The sequence below is a fragment of the Cephus cinctus genome, unplaced genomic scaffold (genome assembly GCF_000341935.2).
Source record: "Cephus cinctus unplaced genomic scaffold, Ccin1 Ccin1_scaffold2559, whole genome shotgun sequence".
Taxonomy (NCBI): Eukaryota; Metazoa; Arthropoda; class Insecta; order Hymenoptera; family Cephidae; genus Cephus; species Cephus cinctus.
Window position 1 is genome coordinate 2,600 of NW_014334296.1, and position 16,464 is coordinate 19,063.

General features: G+C 45.4%; 3 protein-coding genes across 7 annotated transcripts; all 3 read right to left on the minus strand.

The window, feature by feature from the left end:
- Window positions 1–2,482: 2,482 nt before the first annotated feature.
- LOC107274249 (pickpocket protein 19) lies at window positions 2,483–12,812 on the minus strand. Its single transcript, XM_025091508.1, has 7 exons — window positions 12,773–12,812; window positions 4,662–5,152; window positions 4,283–4,568; window positions 3,813–4,082; window positions 3,394–3,717; window positions 3,064–3,285; window positions 2,483–2,916 (listed from the first exon to the last, which is right to left on the minus strand). The coding sequence occupies exons 2-7, from the start codon at window positions 5,046–5,048 to the stop codon at window positions 2,504–2,506; spliced, it is 1,902 nt and encodes a 633-aa protein (XP_024947276.1). The 5' UTR covers window positions 5,049–5,152; window positions 12,773–12,812; the 3' UTR covers window positions 2,483–2,503.
- Window positions 5,872–13,302, minus strand: LOC107274247. 5 transcript variants are annotated; one of them, XM_025091507.1, is made up of 4 exons: window positions 11,689–12,070; window positions 8,319–10,076; window positions 7,720–8,191; window positions 5,872–7,689 (listed from the first exon to the last, which is right to left on the minus strand). In XM_025091507.1, the coding sequence occupies exons 2-4, from the start codon at window positions 9,374–9,376 to the stop codon at window positions 6,559–6,561; spliced, it is 2,661 nt and encodes an 886-aa protein (XP_024947275.1). In that variant the 5' UTR covers window positions 9,377–10,076; window positions 11,689–12,070; the 3' UTR covers window positions 5,872–6,558. The 5 variants fall into 5 exon arrangements, with proteins under 5 accessions (XP_024947275.1, XP_015608687.1, XP_024947274.1 ...); XM_015753201.2 differs by lacking the exon at window positions 11,689–12,070 and adding an exon at window positions 12,955–13,302 and having other exon boundaries at window positions 5,872–8,191; XM_025091506.1 differs by lacking the exon at window positions 11,689–12,070 and adding an exon at window positions 12,782–12,869 and having other exon boundaries at window positions 5,872–8,191.
- Window positions 13,303–14,949: 1,647 nt separating this feature from the next.
- LOC107274250 (ejaculatory bulb-specific protein 3) lies at window positions 14,950–16,356 on the minus strand. Its single transcript, XM_015753204.2, has 4 exons — window positions 16,205–16,356; window positions 15,534–15,708; window positions 15,363–15,457; window positions 14,950–15,210 (listed from the first exon to the last, which is right to left on the minus strand). The coding sequence occupies exons 1-4, from the start codon at window positions 16,208–16,210 to the stop codon at window positions 15,109–15,111; spliced, it is 378 nt and encodes a 125-aa protein (XP_015608690.1). The 5' UTR covers window positions 16,211–16,356; the 3' UTR covers window positions 14,950–15,108.
- Window positions 16,357–16,464: the final 108 nt, after the last annotated feature.

A 16,464-nucleotide genomic window follows, 5' to 3' on the forward strand; every position in this document is an offset into this window, starting at 1 on the left:
CGCCCGATGCCCTGGGGAAGTGGCCGTGGAGGATCCCCAAAAGTGTTACGTACCGATTCGCTAAGAATCGCTCTCAAGTTGGTTTAAAGGGACGACTCGAGGAAGATGGAAGAGTGTTTCGCTACGATATAGAAAGTTCTCGCTCGTGTAGCTCTCGCGTTTCTCTCGCGATATCCAGGAAATTCTGTGGATTTCTCGTGCGTGTTCCGGAGGTGTAGTGCTGTGACCTAGTGTAGTGCCCACCCGAGTGTCCTCTGGATACGATTATCGGCCTTCTCGGATTAGCTGCACCAGCTCCGGTGAGTACTCCAAATTTATTAATTATATAAGAAAAATGTCAAAAATCAAATTTAGGGCCACGTACAGGGAATATCCGGTATTCGAAATTTTACCATCGGCGGGCTGTATCGCGCAAACGGTTGGATCTATGGCTTTCTCGTTGAAATTTTTAAAGATCTCTCAATGCAGAAACTCAGAATGGTCCATAGAAGAGGCTGGCACAGATCGAATATCCATAGGGCCACGTACAAGGAATATCCGGTCTTCGAAATTTTACCATCGGCGGGCTGTATCGCGCAAACGGTTGGATCTATGGCTTTCTCGTTGAAATTTTTAAAGATCTCTCAATGCAGAAACTCAGAATGGTCCATAGAAGAGGCTGGCACAGATCGAATATCCATAGGGCCACGTACAAGGAATATCCGGTCTTCGAAATTTCACCTTCGGCGGGCTGTTTCGCGCAAATGGTTGGATCTATGGCTTTCTCGTTGTAATTTTTAAAGATCCCGTAGTGCTGAGACTCAGAATGGTCCATATAAGAGGCTGGCACAGATCGAATTGCCATGGGGCCACGTAAAAGGAATATCCGGTCTTCGAAATTTCACCTTCGGCGGGCTGTATCTCGAAACGGTTGGATCTATGGCTTTCTCGTTGAAATTTTTTAATATCTCTTGACGCAGAAACTCAGGATGGTCCATAGAAGAGGCTGGCACTGATCAAATTGCGATAGGGCCTCTTTCAAAAAATCTCTGTACTTTTTTGTGCTTGCAGTTTGTTTTTGGTTTTTTATTTCTCAAGCAAAAAGCCCTAAGCCGCTAGCCCTTTCCGAGATAAAGCTTATTTTCATGTTATACTCGAAATTATTTTATCAGAAAAATTTCACTGGTTTAATCAGAAATGGCGCCACTTACCATGCCCAGGAGCTTGTTGCCCTCTTTTGGGCGAAATTTTAAACTTATGCGAATTCTTTATTAAGAATTGATCCATTGAAGTTTCGAAGATACGATTTTGAAATTGCATCCGAAATCATTGTATTTTAGAAGGTAGAATTAATAAAGGAAAAGCGAAGTCAGGATACGGGTAATATGGTAGAGATGGAATGGGAATAATGGTAGGTAAAGTGGAGCATAGTTGAAAAGGGTTATCATAGTATAATTGTGGAGGAGTAGGAGAAGGATGCAGTTAGAAGATAGAAGGGTAAGAGAGAGACAGAACTCATTCGTACTCTGGGATATTCGCCGGGGGTAAAAGAATATCAACGTGTATAAGTGTTACAAGATAATTTACTCGACAAATGCAATAATGATACAGTATACGACATTACTTTCAAAAAATTCCTGTTCTTGAATTTTGAAAATACTCGAAATTACACCTTCGAAATGCTGTATCTCCAAGACGGTTGCAATATCAGGAATTGAACAGCCCTATTTTCCCCTTCCTGTATCTGTGTCGCTGTGAGAGGTCGATTGGAGTTTTGAGGAATTCTAGAATGTGAGTTCTCTCAGATACTATTATGCACATCCATGGTGCGCTATGCACTCTTATGTGGGGCTCTTGATGTATCCATCATCGAGAAAGGATGATTAGGAAGGAAAAAGGATAGAGGATAGAAGGGTATAAGAGTGGAACGTTACAATATATACATATGTGTTGTGACGTGATTTTTCGAATCACGGTCCCAAGGCGGCTCCGGTTACCGATACAGATAAGGTTCTCGATTTCTGGTTCCCTTCGGGTCGCCACCCTGCTCAGAAGCTACGCTCTCGGGTTGATTCGTACAGTTATGTCAAGGCTCTCGTAAGATTGTGTCAGTGTTTAGTTGAGGTCGAGGTGCTTGAATCTGCCGTGGGGAGATAGTCTCGACGTACCGAGTTGCCCGGCAGAGGAGACGACACGACGGAGACGTCTCCACGGACCGGCAGAAGCCCCGGTGAGATACCGGCGCCCCGCTGGAGATGGGCAAAGGGCTGTAGAGCGGGCGGAGGAAGTTTTGATATGGTTAAGGGCAGGAGAGGAACCTCCTGCCCGAGTTAAGGATGTGGTGCCCAGCTGTCGCCCGATGCCCTGGGGAAGCGGCCGTGGAGGATCTCCAAAGATTATGTACCGATTCGCTAAGGAACGCTCTCGATTTGGTTTAAAGGGACGACTCGAAGGAGATAGAAGAGTTATCGGGAATAAGGCTCTGTGTATATATGATATACAATATATATATATATCAATCATTTTAATCGTTACGTTTGACAAATCGTGTGCAAGTACATCCTGGTCGTCGGCAAAGACAATGTAAACTTAGAGACAAAAGCCGTCGCATTCTGGTAGAATGAGCGTATCCTCCTATAAACTCTCGCGGTGGAAATAAATTATCCGACAGGGTAAATACAGAAATTGCTTTGGATCCTACGATTAAAGGTTGCCTGCTAAATAACAGGTGACCACGAACATCTTCGTACTCTTGATGAGTATTGTAACTCATATCTTCGAGTTCTTCGAATTCAGAATCCTCGACTTTTCCTGGTTGCATCTTAAAAAAATGTTGCCTCGCATAGGATATCACGCCTATACTAAACGCATACATTAACTCAGCTGCACTCAGCAAGGATCCACCCAAGAAAAGCCCTATGATTCCGCCAAAAGACACTGAAAGCATAATACAATGTTTTCGTCAATAATTAATAATACGTCGGAGACCTTTGCACGGGTATTACCGATCGTCGTTAAAACGTCGTTAGCAGATATTAAGCGTCGGTTAATTTTACGTGCGACTCACAGAACCGTCGGACCCACCTAACAAATCGAGATTCGTGTAAATGACGTCAGTTTTATAACGCACGGTGGTAGATCCCTCAAAAAATATATCCATCGTAATTTCATCCTCTTCGGCTACCGGCGTACTAGCAATCCGCATGGTGTACATGTAATATTCGCACTCGGGTGGGCAGTCACAGCTCATTGAGGAATTCTCATTGAAATCTCCACCTTCGATTTCATTAAAATTATTGAATACGTCTGAAAAATATAAGAAACTATAAATGGCAAAAGTGTTGATCCTTAACGAGTTATACTGCGCTCTAATATACGCGGACGCGCATGATCAAGTAAAATAAAGATTAGTACCGTTCCACTGGACGAGGCAATCGATATCGTCGAAAGTGCAATCACGAGCCACGCCGGATGGAAAGAAGAAGGACGGATTGCAGCCGCAATACTTTATCACGTGCTCGCGTCTGCAGTCCGCGTAACAGCTCTCCTGATAATAAGCCTTATTCTCAATATACTTGCAAGGTATCTTATCGGCGTCCAATTGCAAAACCCTTTCGGTGGCATAGCCAGAGGTACACTGCACCTGGACTTGAAGAGAATGGCCTGTCGTAACGAGAAGGCCAGTCCTTGGCCACGCACCCGGATGAGTAACGCCTGTTATTATTCCGTATGGGCTATCTGTGAAGGAATCAAAAGAAAAATAAATTAGTCGCGCGTTATTCCCCGTGAATTTCACTATATTAAATGTCAAACGTATAACGCCACAGAATTACAAAAATCCGGTGGTGGCTGAATCACTTTCGGACGAATGGTCACTCTGAGTCCAGTCCATTCGCCGTAATCCGTCGCAACGAGTGGGGGCTCATTCTGGTCTTCCAGATATTCTGACGTTTTAGAATTGAACGAGTAACAAAATCCGTACTCGGTTCTTTGCAGCCTTAACAGCTCGCAACAATTTCGGTCTCCGTACCTCCACCAACAATTTGAAAACAAATCTTCGCAACTGGGAACGACCGCTTCGAGGATCGCGGTGATGCTGCGTTCTGCAAGTGTATGCGTGTACAACACGAGTCTCCAAAAATATTACAAAGTTATTCACTTACAGTCGAATGCACTTGAGCAATTTAGATGTAATTATATTATACAAGATTACAGATTACCTGATGCGTACCTGACGATAACCTGACGATATCTAACGAATAATAATAATAAGTATCCAACATATTCTATTAGAGCGAAATACCGGATAGAACGCCAAAGGTTAAGTTGCGGGTAACATTCAGTTGATGAAAGTCTCCAAAGGTCAAGTTCGAGAAGACTGCGAGAACCAGGAGATAACTCTCGCGTTCGACAGTGGCAGTCTCGCTACTGTTATCGTTGATCATCCCATTGCCGCCAAAGATCGTTGTCTCGAGATCCAGAACCTTTCTCCAATCGACTCGATCGTTCGGACATATCGTTACGCTCGGAAAGGGTACCGCCGAGATCCTGTGCGTCGCGGATTCGATCACCGTCGAAGTTGGAGCGGCCTAACGTTAAATATCAATATCAGTCGTCCAACGACTACTACTATCTTCGACTATCCTACGTTTGGACGTCGTCCATTCTGTGGGATGGCGCACCTCGAATCGTGCGGCCAGCATACAGATTACGTGAGTTGCGTAATATGACGAAAGGACAAATAACACCAACCAAACGAAACGCTCGAACCGATGCAACTGAGGATCCACGATGTATCGCAAACCATGCAGGCTGCTTCTGTTGCAGTACTGCACGAGGAACTTTGAGAAATTTCGAGCAAATCGTTTCGTTTCTCTGGTTGCGTGTTTCTTCTTTCCCGCCCTCTGCTGGGCACCACCCCCCGACACCGCTGCTGCTGCTGCTGCTGCTGATAACGCAGCTGCAGCTCTGGTTCGTCGCCAGCTCCCTATCTTTGTCTTTACTTGTATCGTTGGTCTGCACAGCCTCCTGCCACCGCGTACTCCCTTCGCTCTCGTATCCAAAGACATTCGCTGATTCGAAGCAAATGTCACGCTAACCTGCCTCTCCGTTATTTAGTACTTTGATGAGCTTCGATTGTCACCTCAAGTCCGAAGAGACCTCTGCTGACTCTCTGCTATCGGGAATCGATGGCATATTTATACGCTTCGTTCGAACTCGGCACTCTAGACAACGTCAAACAACAGAATTAACAAAAAAGAAAAAAACAAACAGCATCTACCTATAGCAAGCAGCCCACTATTATTTAACGCGATCGTCGTATCGTATCGCTCCCAATGATCACGGCAACTTTCGATAATACGATAATACGATAAAACTACTGTACAGAGTACCAACTGCGTGTCGCTGCCATGTGCCGAGTTCATGATTTTGATGAACGATACACAATACCTATGGAAAAAGGGAGACAGTGTACATACAATGTAACTAACAGATTGTCAAAGTGACGAACAAGCAAAAATGCCGAGGTACACAAACGAGCGCACATGCAAATAAGGAAATGACGCAATCTGTATTATCGCCGCCGAACTATAATGTTTCTCAGTCCTTCTTTACATGAGTTTAGAACATGTTAGAGCTTCATTTAAACGACAATGTATATTTCCCATGTAAAACTTACCTACTCACCGTATGGATTGTGACGTAATTTTTCAATTCACGGTCGCAAGACAATTAATTATAATGGGGCGATTCGGGCTTTGCTATAACATATATTATATTAAATATTAAATTAGATTAGAAAATCTATAGTGAAAGATAGAGAAACTTCAACGAATCAACGAATACAACGTAGACAAAAATCGAGACCGCTATGATGAAAAATATTCAGAATTGTGGCTTCTAACAATATATTTTTTGTATAACTACTCGATACAATGGAACAACACATTCTCACTATATCGAAATCCTTAAAAAAAGAGTATCCTCGTAATCTTAGGACCATTACACTACATCTGTATGGTATACGTGACTATTCGTGACTCTTTACAATATCGAATGTCCCATTTTACATGTCTGAGGCTTATGTGCTATCCCAATTAATGGAATCGAAAAAGACTGACATTTCCATTTTCGCTGTACCTTTTTTTCGAGTCCACGTGTTTAAAAAGGAGCGATCCACCGACTCGTAAAGTCATGGGTTAGCGTGTACACCACCACGAAAACGCAAACTATCTATGGTGTGCAGAAAGAGCGCTAAGCAAACACACTTGTCGCGATTTTACTCACCGCTTATATCGCTCAGTACCTTCGTATCAATAAGGGCTCAAAGTATTAAATCACTATTGCACCTTACGCAATGCACGATTCAACTTGATACAAGTGTCGCGAATTGTATCCATAAATAATTATTACACGCTAGGCCAAACGCGAGCGATGTCGCAACATACCACGACCATGTCCAATGAGGTCCTTCGAATACTCGATTCGATGACTCTTGATGGAAAAGTCAAAAAGTCATACGGAGGAGGAAGGAAGGAGTCGTTACGCTTGGATGCGCGCGGACGCTACGTACAATCATCAGACGTCCATTGCGTCTCCGACGTATCCCTCGTCAGGGCTTTCGGTATGCTCCGCAGCAACGACGTCTCCGTTAAGTCTTAGAGCTGCACTAACTACGGGACCGATTGTCGACACGGATGTCAATGTTGAAGTCCCAGATGCTGATCCAGAAGCAGACGCAGTGGTCATTGTTATCGGGGCTGCCTCGGTGACGCTAGAGTTTCCGCTTTTGTCGAGAAAGGAACGTGGTGATGCAGGACTTGATTCTCCACGATAAGCTGCTGGAGGCGATGGTATGAACGCCGAGGGTTCAGGGGTAGCCATAGTGATCTTTGTGTTCGTCGTGCTGCTCGTATTTACCGGGGCAACTTGGAGTTTCAGAGATGATTCTTGATATCGAAACTGATGTTGCTGATAGGTATAATTATTGTGATGCTGTTGATGGTGATGGTGATGATGAAACTTCAGACCTTGTCGAGGATACTGAACTGGATGTGTCGCCGAATAGGGATAACCCTCGGCGGTGTATCTAGCGTCCGGGCGCGGCACGCAAACTGCGTATGGTGGCGACCTAGCGAGAAACTCAGCCTCGCGGCAATAGCGATCAACTGGGACAGCCGCCATTCCTTCGAGGGATGTACGCTGTCGTGGTCGAGGCAGTGTACTGACGTTGTTGAACGGCGGGACCTTTGGCAGGCCGAAATTCAAAGGATAGCCATCTTGGTCGAGACAGCTCATATGTGGATGTGGACGAAGATGAGGATGGGGGTGCAAGTGCTGCAAATGACTGGAACGTAACTCAGGCTGTACTGTGAATGGCGGTGTTGAGCGTGCCGACTCGTAACCGTCAAGAACGGAACAAGCGTCGGCAAGCTGCTGCCGATATGCGGCTGCCTCGTACCCGCCGTCGTTCGACTCCGTCACCTCGTTTATCAGGTCGGGCTCCGTCGAGTACTTGGATGCAGATACATCCCCGTATGTTGCTTCAAATGAGTCCCGTCTTGAATCGAGCAGGTTGACCCTCGGATATGCCACGTGTAACGTCTGATTGTTCATTGGTTTGCGCGATCTCTCCGTCGTATTAACTTGATGCTGTTGATCCTGTTGGTGCTCTTCTTCTTGTTGTTGCTGCTGCCGCTGCTGCTGCTGCTGCTGCTGCTGCTGCTGCTGCTGTTGTTGTTGTTGATGATGATGATGATGATGATAATGATGATGATGCTCTTTTTGCTCTACCTGATGTTGCTGATGTAGATGATTGCGCTGATCAAATAAATTCATACTCTTTTTTCTTTCCTTCACAATAGGCGCGATGACCTTGCTTTGAGAAACGAGAGGCTTACTGGCATTTCTCTTGCAATCTCGACGTCGCTTAGTGCAAAGAAAAACACCTCCAACGATACAGCCAAGAGCCAGTAGGGTTCCTACGAGAGCACCCGCAGCGACCGCCGCGACGTACCCGGTGCTCGGTTGATCGAGAGGCGGCTCGATCGTCACCTTCTCGCGCAGAAGTACGCGCAACGAGAGATTCGCTTCAACGATGCCTGCAGCATTGTCGGCCACGCAACTGTACGTCCCCTCGTCGGTTGGTTCGAGGGTTTGTACGAGAAGAGTGCTCGTCGCATTCTCGATCCCACGCTGCCGATGGACGTACCTGGGAAACATCGTAAAAGACGAACATCCTTAAATCCCATAAAATGTCTTTAGATGGAAAATGAAAACGTATCTTGTGAAAGATAGACTGAGGTGCATGACGAATGATCAATATTATTCATACACACCTCTGAAAAGACGTAGTAGAAGATGTCGCAGAGCCTGGAAGCGAGTAATTCTCGATACGCGGCTCGCAAGGTTCCCCGTTGAAGAGCCAAGTGATGCGGGCGGCAGGTATCGCTGCTACGTTACAGTGAATGCTGAGATTGCTCGCTTCGTAAGCCTCGAGATGCTCCTTCAGTGTTATTTGCGGAAGACACGCCAGCTCCCCGAACTTGACCGATTTAATTTGTCGACCATGAAGTCGTCCGGGCGAATGGCAAATGGGTTCCGTCTCCTGGGGCACGTTGGCCAGTGATTCCTTGAGCCATACGTGTAAAGGTCGAAGCCGGCAATCACAGAACCAGGTATTGTTATGTAGACTCAGGCCGTGAAGGTTCCCACCGAGGGGCAGGGTACCTTCTGGCACCCGCTCAAGAATGTTACCATCGAGGCGCAGCCATTCGAGCGAGTGCAAACCTGCGAAGGCTCCGCTCTCAATCAACTCCAGCTGGCAGTGACTCAGCTCGAGGTTGGTTAGGTGGCCGAGTGGAGCGAATGCATCGCGCGCGATTGTTCGTATCGGGTTGTCATTTAGAATCAAGCGCATTAGGCCTGGATACGAGGTGAATGTTTCGGATGGCACGGCATGAATGAGATTACCCGACAGATCAAGCTCCACGAGGCCTACCAACCCTAGGAACGCACGTTCCGAAATTTTACTTATCTTCGATCTTCCCAAGTAAAGCTTTTGAAGGTTCGTTAGCCCGAGAACGAGAAAACTCTCGGACGTCAGCTCGAATAGCTGATTCTCCGAGAGATCAAGAACCTGTGTCTCCTCTCGGGCGCCCTGGGGCACGGTCTTCAGTTTCCTATTCGCGCACTCTACCCATTCCTTACCACTTTTCCATTTGCATGCGCACATGCTCGGACAACCCTCAGCGACTCGGAGCATCGCCAATATTCCAATCATTCCCACCATTTGAACTACCGTAAACCACGACATCATCCTTCGACTCCTAAACCACCAACACCACCACCATCGGCGCCTTCGCCGCGGTGCCGCCGCCCTACCGCCTAAGCACATTCCTTCGAGAGCTCGTAATCATTTCTTTTTCAACTACTTCCAGTCCACGCCTTTCTTCCATCTATTGTCTTTTACAGTACTTTCCTTTTTCATGTCGCTTCCTAAAAACAAAGGTAAAAACCTTCATTCTCAACTCTCACGTTCTTTATCCCCACACGGCTCGCCTTCGCCTTCGTCATCTTTCTTCTTCTTCTTCTCCTCCTCCTCCTCCTTCTCCTCCACCTTTCACTTTTCTTCTCTCACTATGATCGCTCAATCTTAATAATCGTCCTTTCCCTCGTGTTCCCTGGCGGCAATCTCCATCGATCTGTCTCTACATCTATATGTTCGTCTGATCGCCCTTACAGCTTTCAGTTGATTTCATGAAGTGCAGATAAAGTGCAGAAATCCACCGTCTCAACGGCAAAGTTCTCAACGCGATTCGAATTCGTTGTTTCTTAACGCGTTTAAATTTCCCTTATCGCACCCTCACTTCCTCGCACCATTCTGGTACACGCGTTACCTACATCTATGCTCTCATCGTTCTTTCGCTCGCATTGTCACAATCAACATGCCATCAACGAACGACACTGGCGTCGATTTTTTCAAGCACTTTTCTCGGCTTTTCGCAGAATACACTGGTACAAAGATCAATCGGCCACCCCCCACCGCTGTGTCGACTAATACTGATCGTTGTATACGTATCGACGTTGAGCCCTCCCTGAAAGCAAATATAAACAAAAATTACTTAACAAGAAAATTCAGTAAATTAAGACCGAAACGAATTTACTGCTACCCCGTCATAATACAACTTTATTCATGAGATAATAATAGCACTTTGCTGTGGTATATTCGTTCAATTTAAGCGATATCCTATACGTATTACAATTTCGTCCAGATTATCTCTCACATACTAGATTACCCGAATAGAAAGAAATTACTACTTGCAGAGTATATGAGTGACAAGAGACAAATTCTGAAAATTCCTGTAATGTCTTGAAATTCTGCTGTGCTTGGTAAATAGCATTCTTTTGTTTTTCAAGTTCGAAGAAATAATGATACTGCATTTTCTGGCTACGAGGACGTCAAGGTGAAAGACCGTTTTCTAAGAAGCATTTCATTCATATTGCAAAAGGCCTCTATGAATAGAAAGGGACAACTGAGGAGTAGAGAGGTCCATGAATTTTAAATATGTTTCGAAGATGCACTGCGTCATACAAACCGAAAACCCTGAGCGCAATGACAGCTTAACGGACGTAACTCGCAATAATTTGGATTTGCATTGGTTCCGTGATGAGAAAAAAGTTAAAGAGAAAACAAAACTCTTCGAAAAAGATTCTTCTTAGGTCCCTAGATATAGAAATTCCGATATGTGATACGGCATATGTACGATGAAATGATCTCTTTCGTTTCCTCTCTCTCTCTCTCTCTCTCTCTCTCTCTCTCTCTCTCTCTCATTTACTGACGTAACTCGCAATAATTTGGATTTGCATTGGTTCCGTGATGAGAAAAAAGTTAAAGAGAAAACAAAACTCTTCGAAAAAGATTCTTCTTAGGTCCCTAGATATAGAAATTCCGATATGTGATACGGCATATGTACGATGAAATGATCTCTTTCGTTTCCTCTCTCTCTCTCTCTCTCTCTCTCTCTCTCTCTCTCTCTGACTATATCACTTTCCGTCATTTACTGGTGACTGGACGCAATTCTGTTCATCCATTCGCTTGTTCGTGTCACATTAAAAAAAAACTGCACACAAGATAGAATCTGGAACTTTCTTCCGATAGAATTCACCGAACATTTCACTTTATCTATCATCCCTATAAGCTCCAGTATTCTCACGAATAATATCAGTCAAATTTCTACTTTCCATCACGTTCATCACTATTCACGATCATTTTGAAGAGCAACCATGGTTTTCAAGAAAAAAGAAATTGTTGAAGACATATCGGCCAGTAAGAAGAATGAGAAATCACGAGGCTCAACGATATGTCGAACACGATAAATGAAAAGATTGTACTTGTAAACCTTTAAGCATCTTCAAACCAACTTGACTGAATGTAAGATATCGATGCGCATGCTCCAGCTCCAAGAGGAACAATCCCCGCCCGCAGATCGATAATCCGATGGAATCCAACGTTACCAATTGGTAAATGTAATCTCTTGCATTATTATTCCGTCTCTACCTGTAGTCATTCATTCTGCCGTACCCTTAAATCGCTCGATTCTCTACAGATATTTATATGAGGTACCAAAGTCACGAGAGCCAAAGCAAATGAACAAGATATAAATATTGCATGTAACGACCGGCCACTACATTCACATTTTTACGTACCGATACACTTTTCATCGACTCTTAAATTTCCCAACTCCATTTGCAAGTCATAACATAACATAACTCAAAGTTAATATATTGTCTTTGCAGAAATTGTAATAGCGAGACCGCCTTCTTGCCGAGAATTGCTTCGATCCGCTTTCAACTCGGCTACTCGTTGTCTCTCGGTATACCTCGGCCTTTCTCGGCCTTTCTCGGCATTTCTCGGCATTTCTCGGCATTTCTCGGCATTTCTCGGCATCTCTCGGCGTCTCTCGGCGTCTCTCGCAGTCTCTCGAGAACCTTCAGCGGTTCCCAATCTCATTCGACGTCCAATTATCTCAACCACCAACTCACAACTTTGAATTCCATTCTATTTATTTGTAGCTATTTCATCGCCAATATCGCAATACCTTATGTCAACTTATTCAAATGTCAGCTCAACTCACCTCCCTCAAACCACTACGGCGGCATCCCATTTATATATCATCGACTGCCGTAACACCCACGACACCCACCGCCCGCTTTAATCCGCTACCGTCTTCCCTACCGTCGCTTTCTCCGTCGATTATTTCGTCCATCCCTTTAATCCCCTAGTCCCAGACGATTCTTTTCGACACTTGCGACACTCACGGACATCGACCAAGGGTACGTCATGGCACAGCCCGACATGAAGCCTCAAACCTTTCCAATCTTCTCCACGACTATCAACAGTTCTTCCCTATAGATCCGCTACATCCCAAGCAACTCCTCACTGAGACTACTCTTTTTACTTCGTCTGCAGTCTCATCCGTTTTTACCCATTATCGTCTCACAATGTCGGCACACGATATCTCGTACTTGACGGTATACAAAGCATGTATCCTTTAGATGTTTCTGGTAGTTTAAATAAGACGTACGATGTGGCAGGATACAGCATTACTCTTTTGCATAGAACAAGCTCGATGTGTAATATAGAAATGCTCTTTTCGAGAGAAAAAAAAAACCTAATTGAACAAGAGCATTGAAAAAAGCGATCGTGAATGAGGATCAATCGAAATAATTGTTCGTGAACCCAAAAGTAGCGATCGTCAACGTTCGTGCAATATCATCAATCCTAACGTACACCAATTACCAAATTCCGGCGATGCGAGACAATTGGAGCTGCGAAGAAGATCCCTCTTACAATTAGTCGCAATGCATAAGAAACGCACTCGAATGGCATCGAAGTAATCGTGACGACGGAGTTGACCGTGCTGACAAGTAAACGATCGTTCGTTCACGCCAACTCTTTCGCGTGACATTTACCTCCATGTTTACGATAATTTAGTAGAAAAAAGCAGTTGAAAGTTAAAATCGAAGCGATAACGAACACAGACCGGCCAAGCGAATCATAGAAGAATCAAGTCGCGAAATCGACGTTCGCGTAGCGACTGGCACCAGACGCGTCAATCTCCCCCCAGAACCCTCCAGAATGAGGAGGAGGAGGACGACGACGACGACGACGACGACGACGCGGCCGTCGGTAGAGGACGGTCCGCAAGCGTAGCACGGCGCGACGCGTCGCCGCAACTCCCGTAGAATGTAACCTCATCCAGCATCAAACAGACGCACGACCAATTCCGAAGCTCTAAACAATTCCTGAATGATAATCGAACAAAACGACGGATTTAATGATATCCTAACCGTGAAACTTTAACCAAGCTTACTCCCAGGAATTGTGCCGCGGGGTACAATATCGGTTGATGGGCCCCGCGCATGCGCATGGGAGCCTCCTGGATTTCGTCTCGACTTCTGATTTTTCCTAATAAAAACGTTCGTCTTGCCGAGTGGCTTGGCGCGTCTATCTCTCTTTTATCTCTAGAGCTCTTGTCGCTCGAGATACCCTCCTTAATCTGTCTCAGCATCCAGCCCAGCATCAGCATTAGTGCATCGTCAATATTATCATTAACGTGCCCTCGTGTAGAGGCTCGCATCTGTTCTGGCATTGCAATCGAACGGTCATCTTTCCTCGTCGTAACGAACGTCACAAGGCCACGGGCAGGTAAAGAGCCTCCCTACAATGAGCCTCGCAACTTTTGTCGTTGCGGGTTCTCCGATGCGCGTATGAGACTCCCCGTTGACGAATTCGAACTACGAGTGGTGCTGATACAGCCACTTTATCAAAGACCTCTGTCGCTGCTCGTAGATCGCTCTGCCCCTTTCAGTCCCAAGTGGTCCAGACTGTTCCGAAATTTGAGCAACGACGGAAGCGTTGCGCTCTAATGGAAGGAGTAACCGTGCGCCTCAGGACGCGCTCCTCCTCCTACACCCTCGCGCAACATCCATATATTCTATCGCGCCGTCGTCCAGTCAGCTGGATTATCGAGCGCGGTCAATGTTGCCATCCGAAATATGCCTATGACCGATACGATTATTAGCCGCATAGCGTAAAGCGCGATAGAAGCGGCATACCTGTGTGATTATGCAGCGCATAACACAATCATGCAGTTTCCTGAACTAAATCTTATAGCGCATTTTCGAAAGATCACGTGACAATCTACAAGTATGTAGCAAACGCACCGCCACCTGAACGAATCGGGAAGCATTTGACCAAAGCACGAGTTTTCCTCTGTATACCATTTCAAAGATCTCTCCTCTCTCGAGTTTCGTCACCTGCGGCGCATTCGATGTCGCACCGACTCTTAAAACGTTCTTCGATAAGCTCGGTTTGCGTCTTTGCGATTGCGCCCTATACTTTCGTAGTTTCGTACCTTCCTTCTATTCCTTTTAACATCTCTACAGACCTATTTAATTTCTAATACGTTTTATTACAAATGCTTTCTTCGTTTAATTCTCTATATTATCGGGTATTTCAAAAAATTATGACATAATCCTCCTCCTCCAGATTGGTATAGCGCGTGCAATTCATCGGTTGCTGCCGTATAGACTACGAACCCCGAAAAATTCCATCTAAAGATATGTAAGCCACCAACTCCCCCCTGCCCCTGCTGGGCAACTCGATACCTCAAGACACTCTCTCTCTCTCACACACACACTCTCTACTCTCCACTGCAGATTCGAGCATCTCGACCTCAACTAACCAGTATTCAATCTTCGGAGAGAGCATTGCCCTAACTACACGAATCGACCCGGAAGAGGGTAGCTCCTGAACTGGATGGCGACTCGAAGGGAACCAGAATAGCGAGACCGTTATTCGATTCGGTAGCCGTAGTCGCCCTGTGATGGTGAATCAAAATATCTTCTCACAAAATATACATACACGATACGACAGATTTAAATCGTTTCCGAGTAGAGTAGATAAAGTTTTGGAGATTGCAACAAATTTATTCAACAACTCTTACATGAAAACAAAAGAAAACGACAGACGAATATAGGTAAAAAATCGATAGAGAGAACTTGACGTGATCTCGGAGGAGAGCCAATAAAAAAGAGGGAGCGTGCCATCGCATCTATTCTCATTTACAGCTTGATTCCAACCTTCTGTGCCTCTCCCTCGAACTTGATCTTGTATTGGCCGCTTGGATCATACTTCTTAGCAAGTTTCTCCCAAATCTGGGGACGCTGTAACACGTAAGAAGTCTCGTTTGATTTCTTTCTCCGAAGCGTCATTCTTGGATCGACGTGGTCACAGTCGATAAGGCTGCTCGAGTTTAGACAAAATACAATAAGGAAGCATAAGGGGCGGAAAGGAAAAGGAACAAGACGTAACGTACCTTGTTTACCAGAAAACGAATCACCTTCTCACTGCCATCCCTCTGCTTGGCGCTGCACTTGCTGCAATCGTTGGCGAGAGCATCGGGCAGAGATTCTGCAAAAAAAAAAAACAAAGTGAAAGAGAAGAATGTGCGATTCTCAAATTGTAGGTCGTTCGCTTGTGCCTTTACTTTTCAGTTCCTTGCCGTCGGGAGTGCAATTTCCAGCTTCCAACAGGCAATTTACGTAGTTGTTAAGAAGACGATCGCTTTTCAAGATCTGATCTAGGTCAATGTTATCATACTTGGTCGTATACTTTTCGGCGGCAATGGCGCATCCTACGAGGACGAGGATGATTACGGCAACCTGAAAGATTAGACGCAGATCCTTTAGTAATCCTTTAGTGATCTATCAGTTCCCCGGGTTAACGGTATACATATTTTCTATTGCAGTTGCCTGGTACACAGGTACCCTGGTATCACGGAACAACATTGCGCAAGGGGACATTTTCTCCGGGCTCGGGGAACAAACACGTTTCGTACGTTTTTCTTGTTTTTACGTTTATTAACGCGACGGCTCACTCATGCGAACAGCAACGAGGATTTTCAATTGGCTCGAGCGAGCGCCGGTTTACCGCCGGCGCACTAATTTCAAATTGCGGACTGTGCGGAAACGTATGGAAGCGCGGTCCAGAGTGTATACGTATACAGAAGTGATGTGTTGGTTGGTGGTAATAAGATCAGCAGCAGCTGAGACCGGTGGAAAGTGTGCGTGTATGTGAGAGAGAGAGAGAGAGAGAGAGAGAGAGAGAGGTGCTTGTGTAAGAGTGAATCGTGTAAAAATACGGAGGTTTTTTTATTACCTTCATGCTTAACGTGTGCTATAGAAGAACGGAGGCAGACAACTGATGCTTACGGCTTGCGCGATCTACGGTTTTATACCTGCCGATGGGCAGTCTCCAAATTCGCTGAACTCTCGCTCATTTCTCACCCGTCGTCTAACCGAAGCATACATACGCTATTTACACTATGCTTTAGCATATTAATGAGATAATAAACATACGCCTGAGACTATTTGCGTCACTCCTACCGTTCTTTACGTTGCGGGACAAATGGACCGCAG

Bases quoted from the DNA above. Each gene is read 5' to 3' on its own strand.
- LOC107274247 (XM_015753201.2), bottom strand. From the start codon at position 9,376: ATGTGCTTAGGCGGTAGGGCGGCGGCACCGCGGCGAAGGCGCCGATGG. The intron at 8,192-8,318 runs GTGTGTATGAAT...GATGTTTCCCAG, and splicing joins TCTACTACGTCTTTTCAGAG to GTACGTCCATCGGCAGCGTG.
- LOC107274250 (XM_015753204.2), bottom strand. The intron at 15,458-15,533 runs GTAAAGGCACAA...TTTTTTTTGCAG, and splicing joins CGACGGCAAGGAACTGAAAA to AATCTCTGCCCGATGCTCTC. The intron at 15,211-15,362 runs GTACGTTACGTC...TACGTGTTACAG, and splicing joins TTCGTTTTCTGGTAAACAAG to CGTCCCCAGATTTGGGAGAA.
- LOC107274249 (XM_025091508.1), bottom strand. From the start codon at position 5,048: ATGTCTTTGGATACGAGAGCGAAGGGAGTACGCGGTGGCAGGAGGCTG. The intron at 3,286-3,393 runs GTACTAATCTTT...TATATTTTTCAG, and splicing joins TTGCCTCGTCCAGTGGAACG to ACGTATTCAATAATTTTAAT. The intron at 2,917-3,063 runs GTGGGTCCGACG...TTATGCTTTCAG, and splicing joins CACGAATCTCGATTTGTTAG to TGTCTTTTGGCGGAATCATA.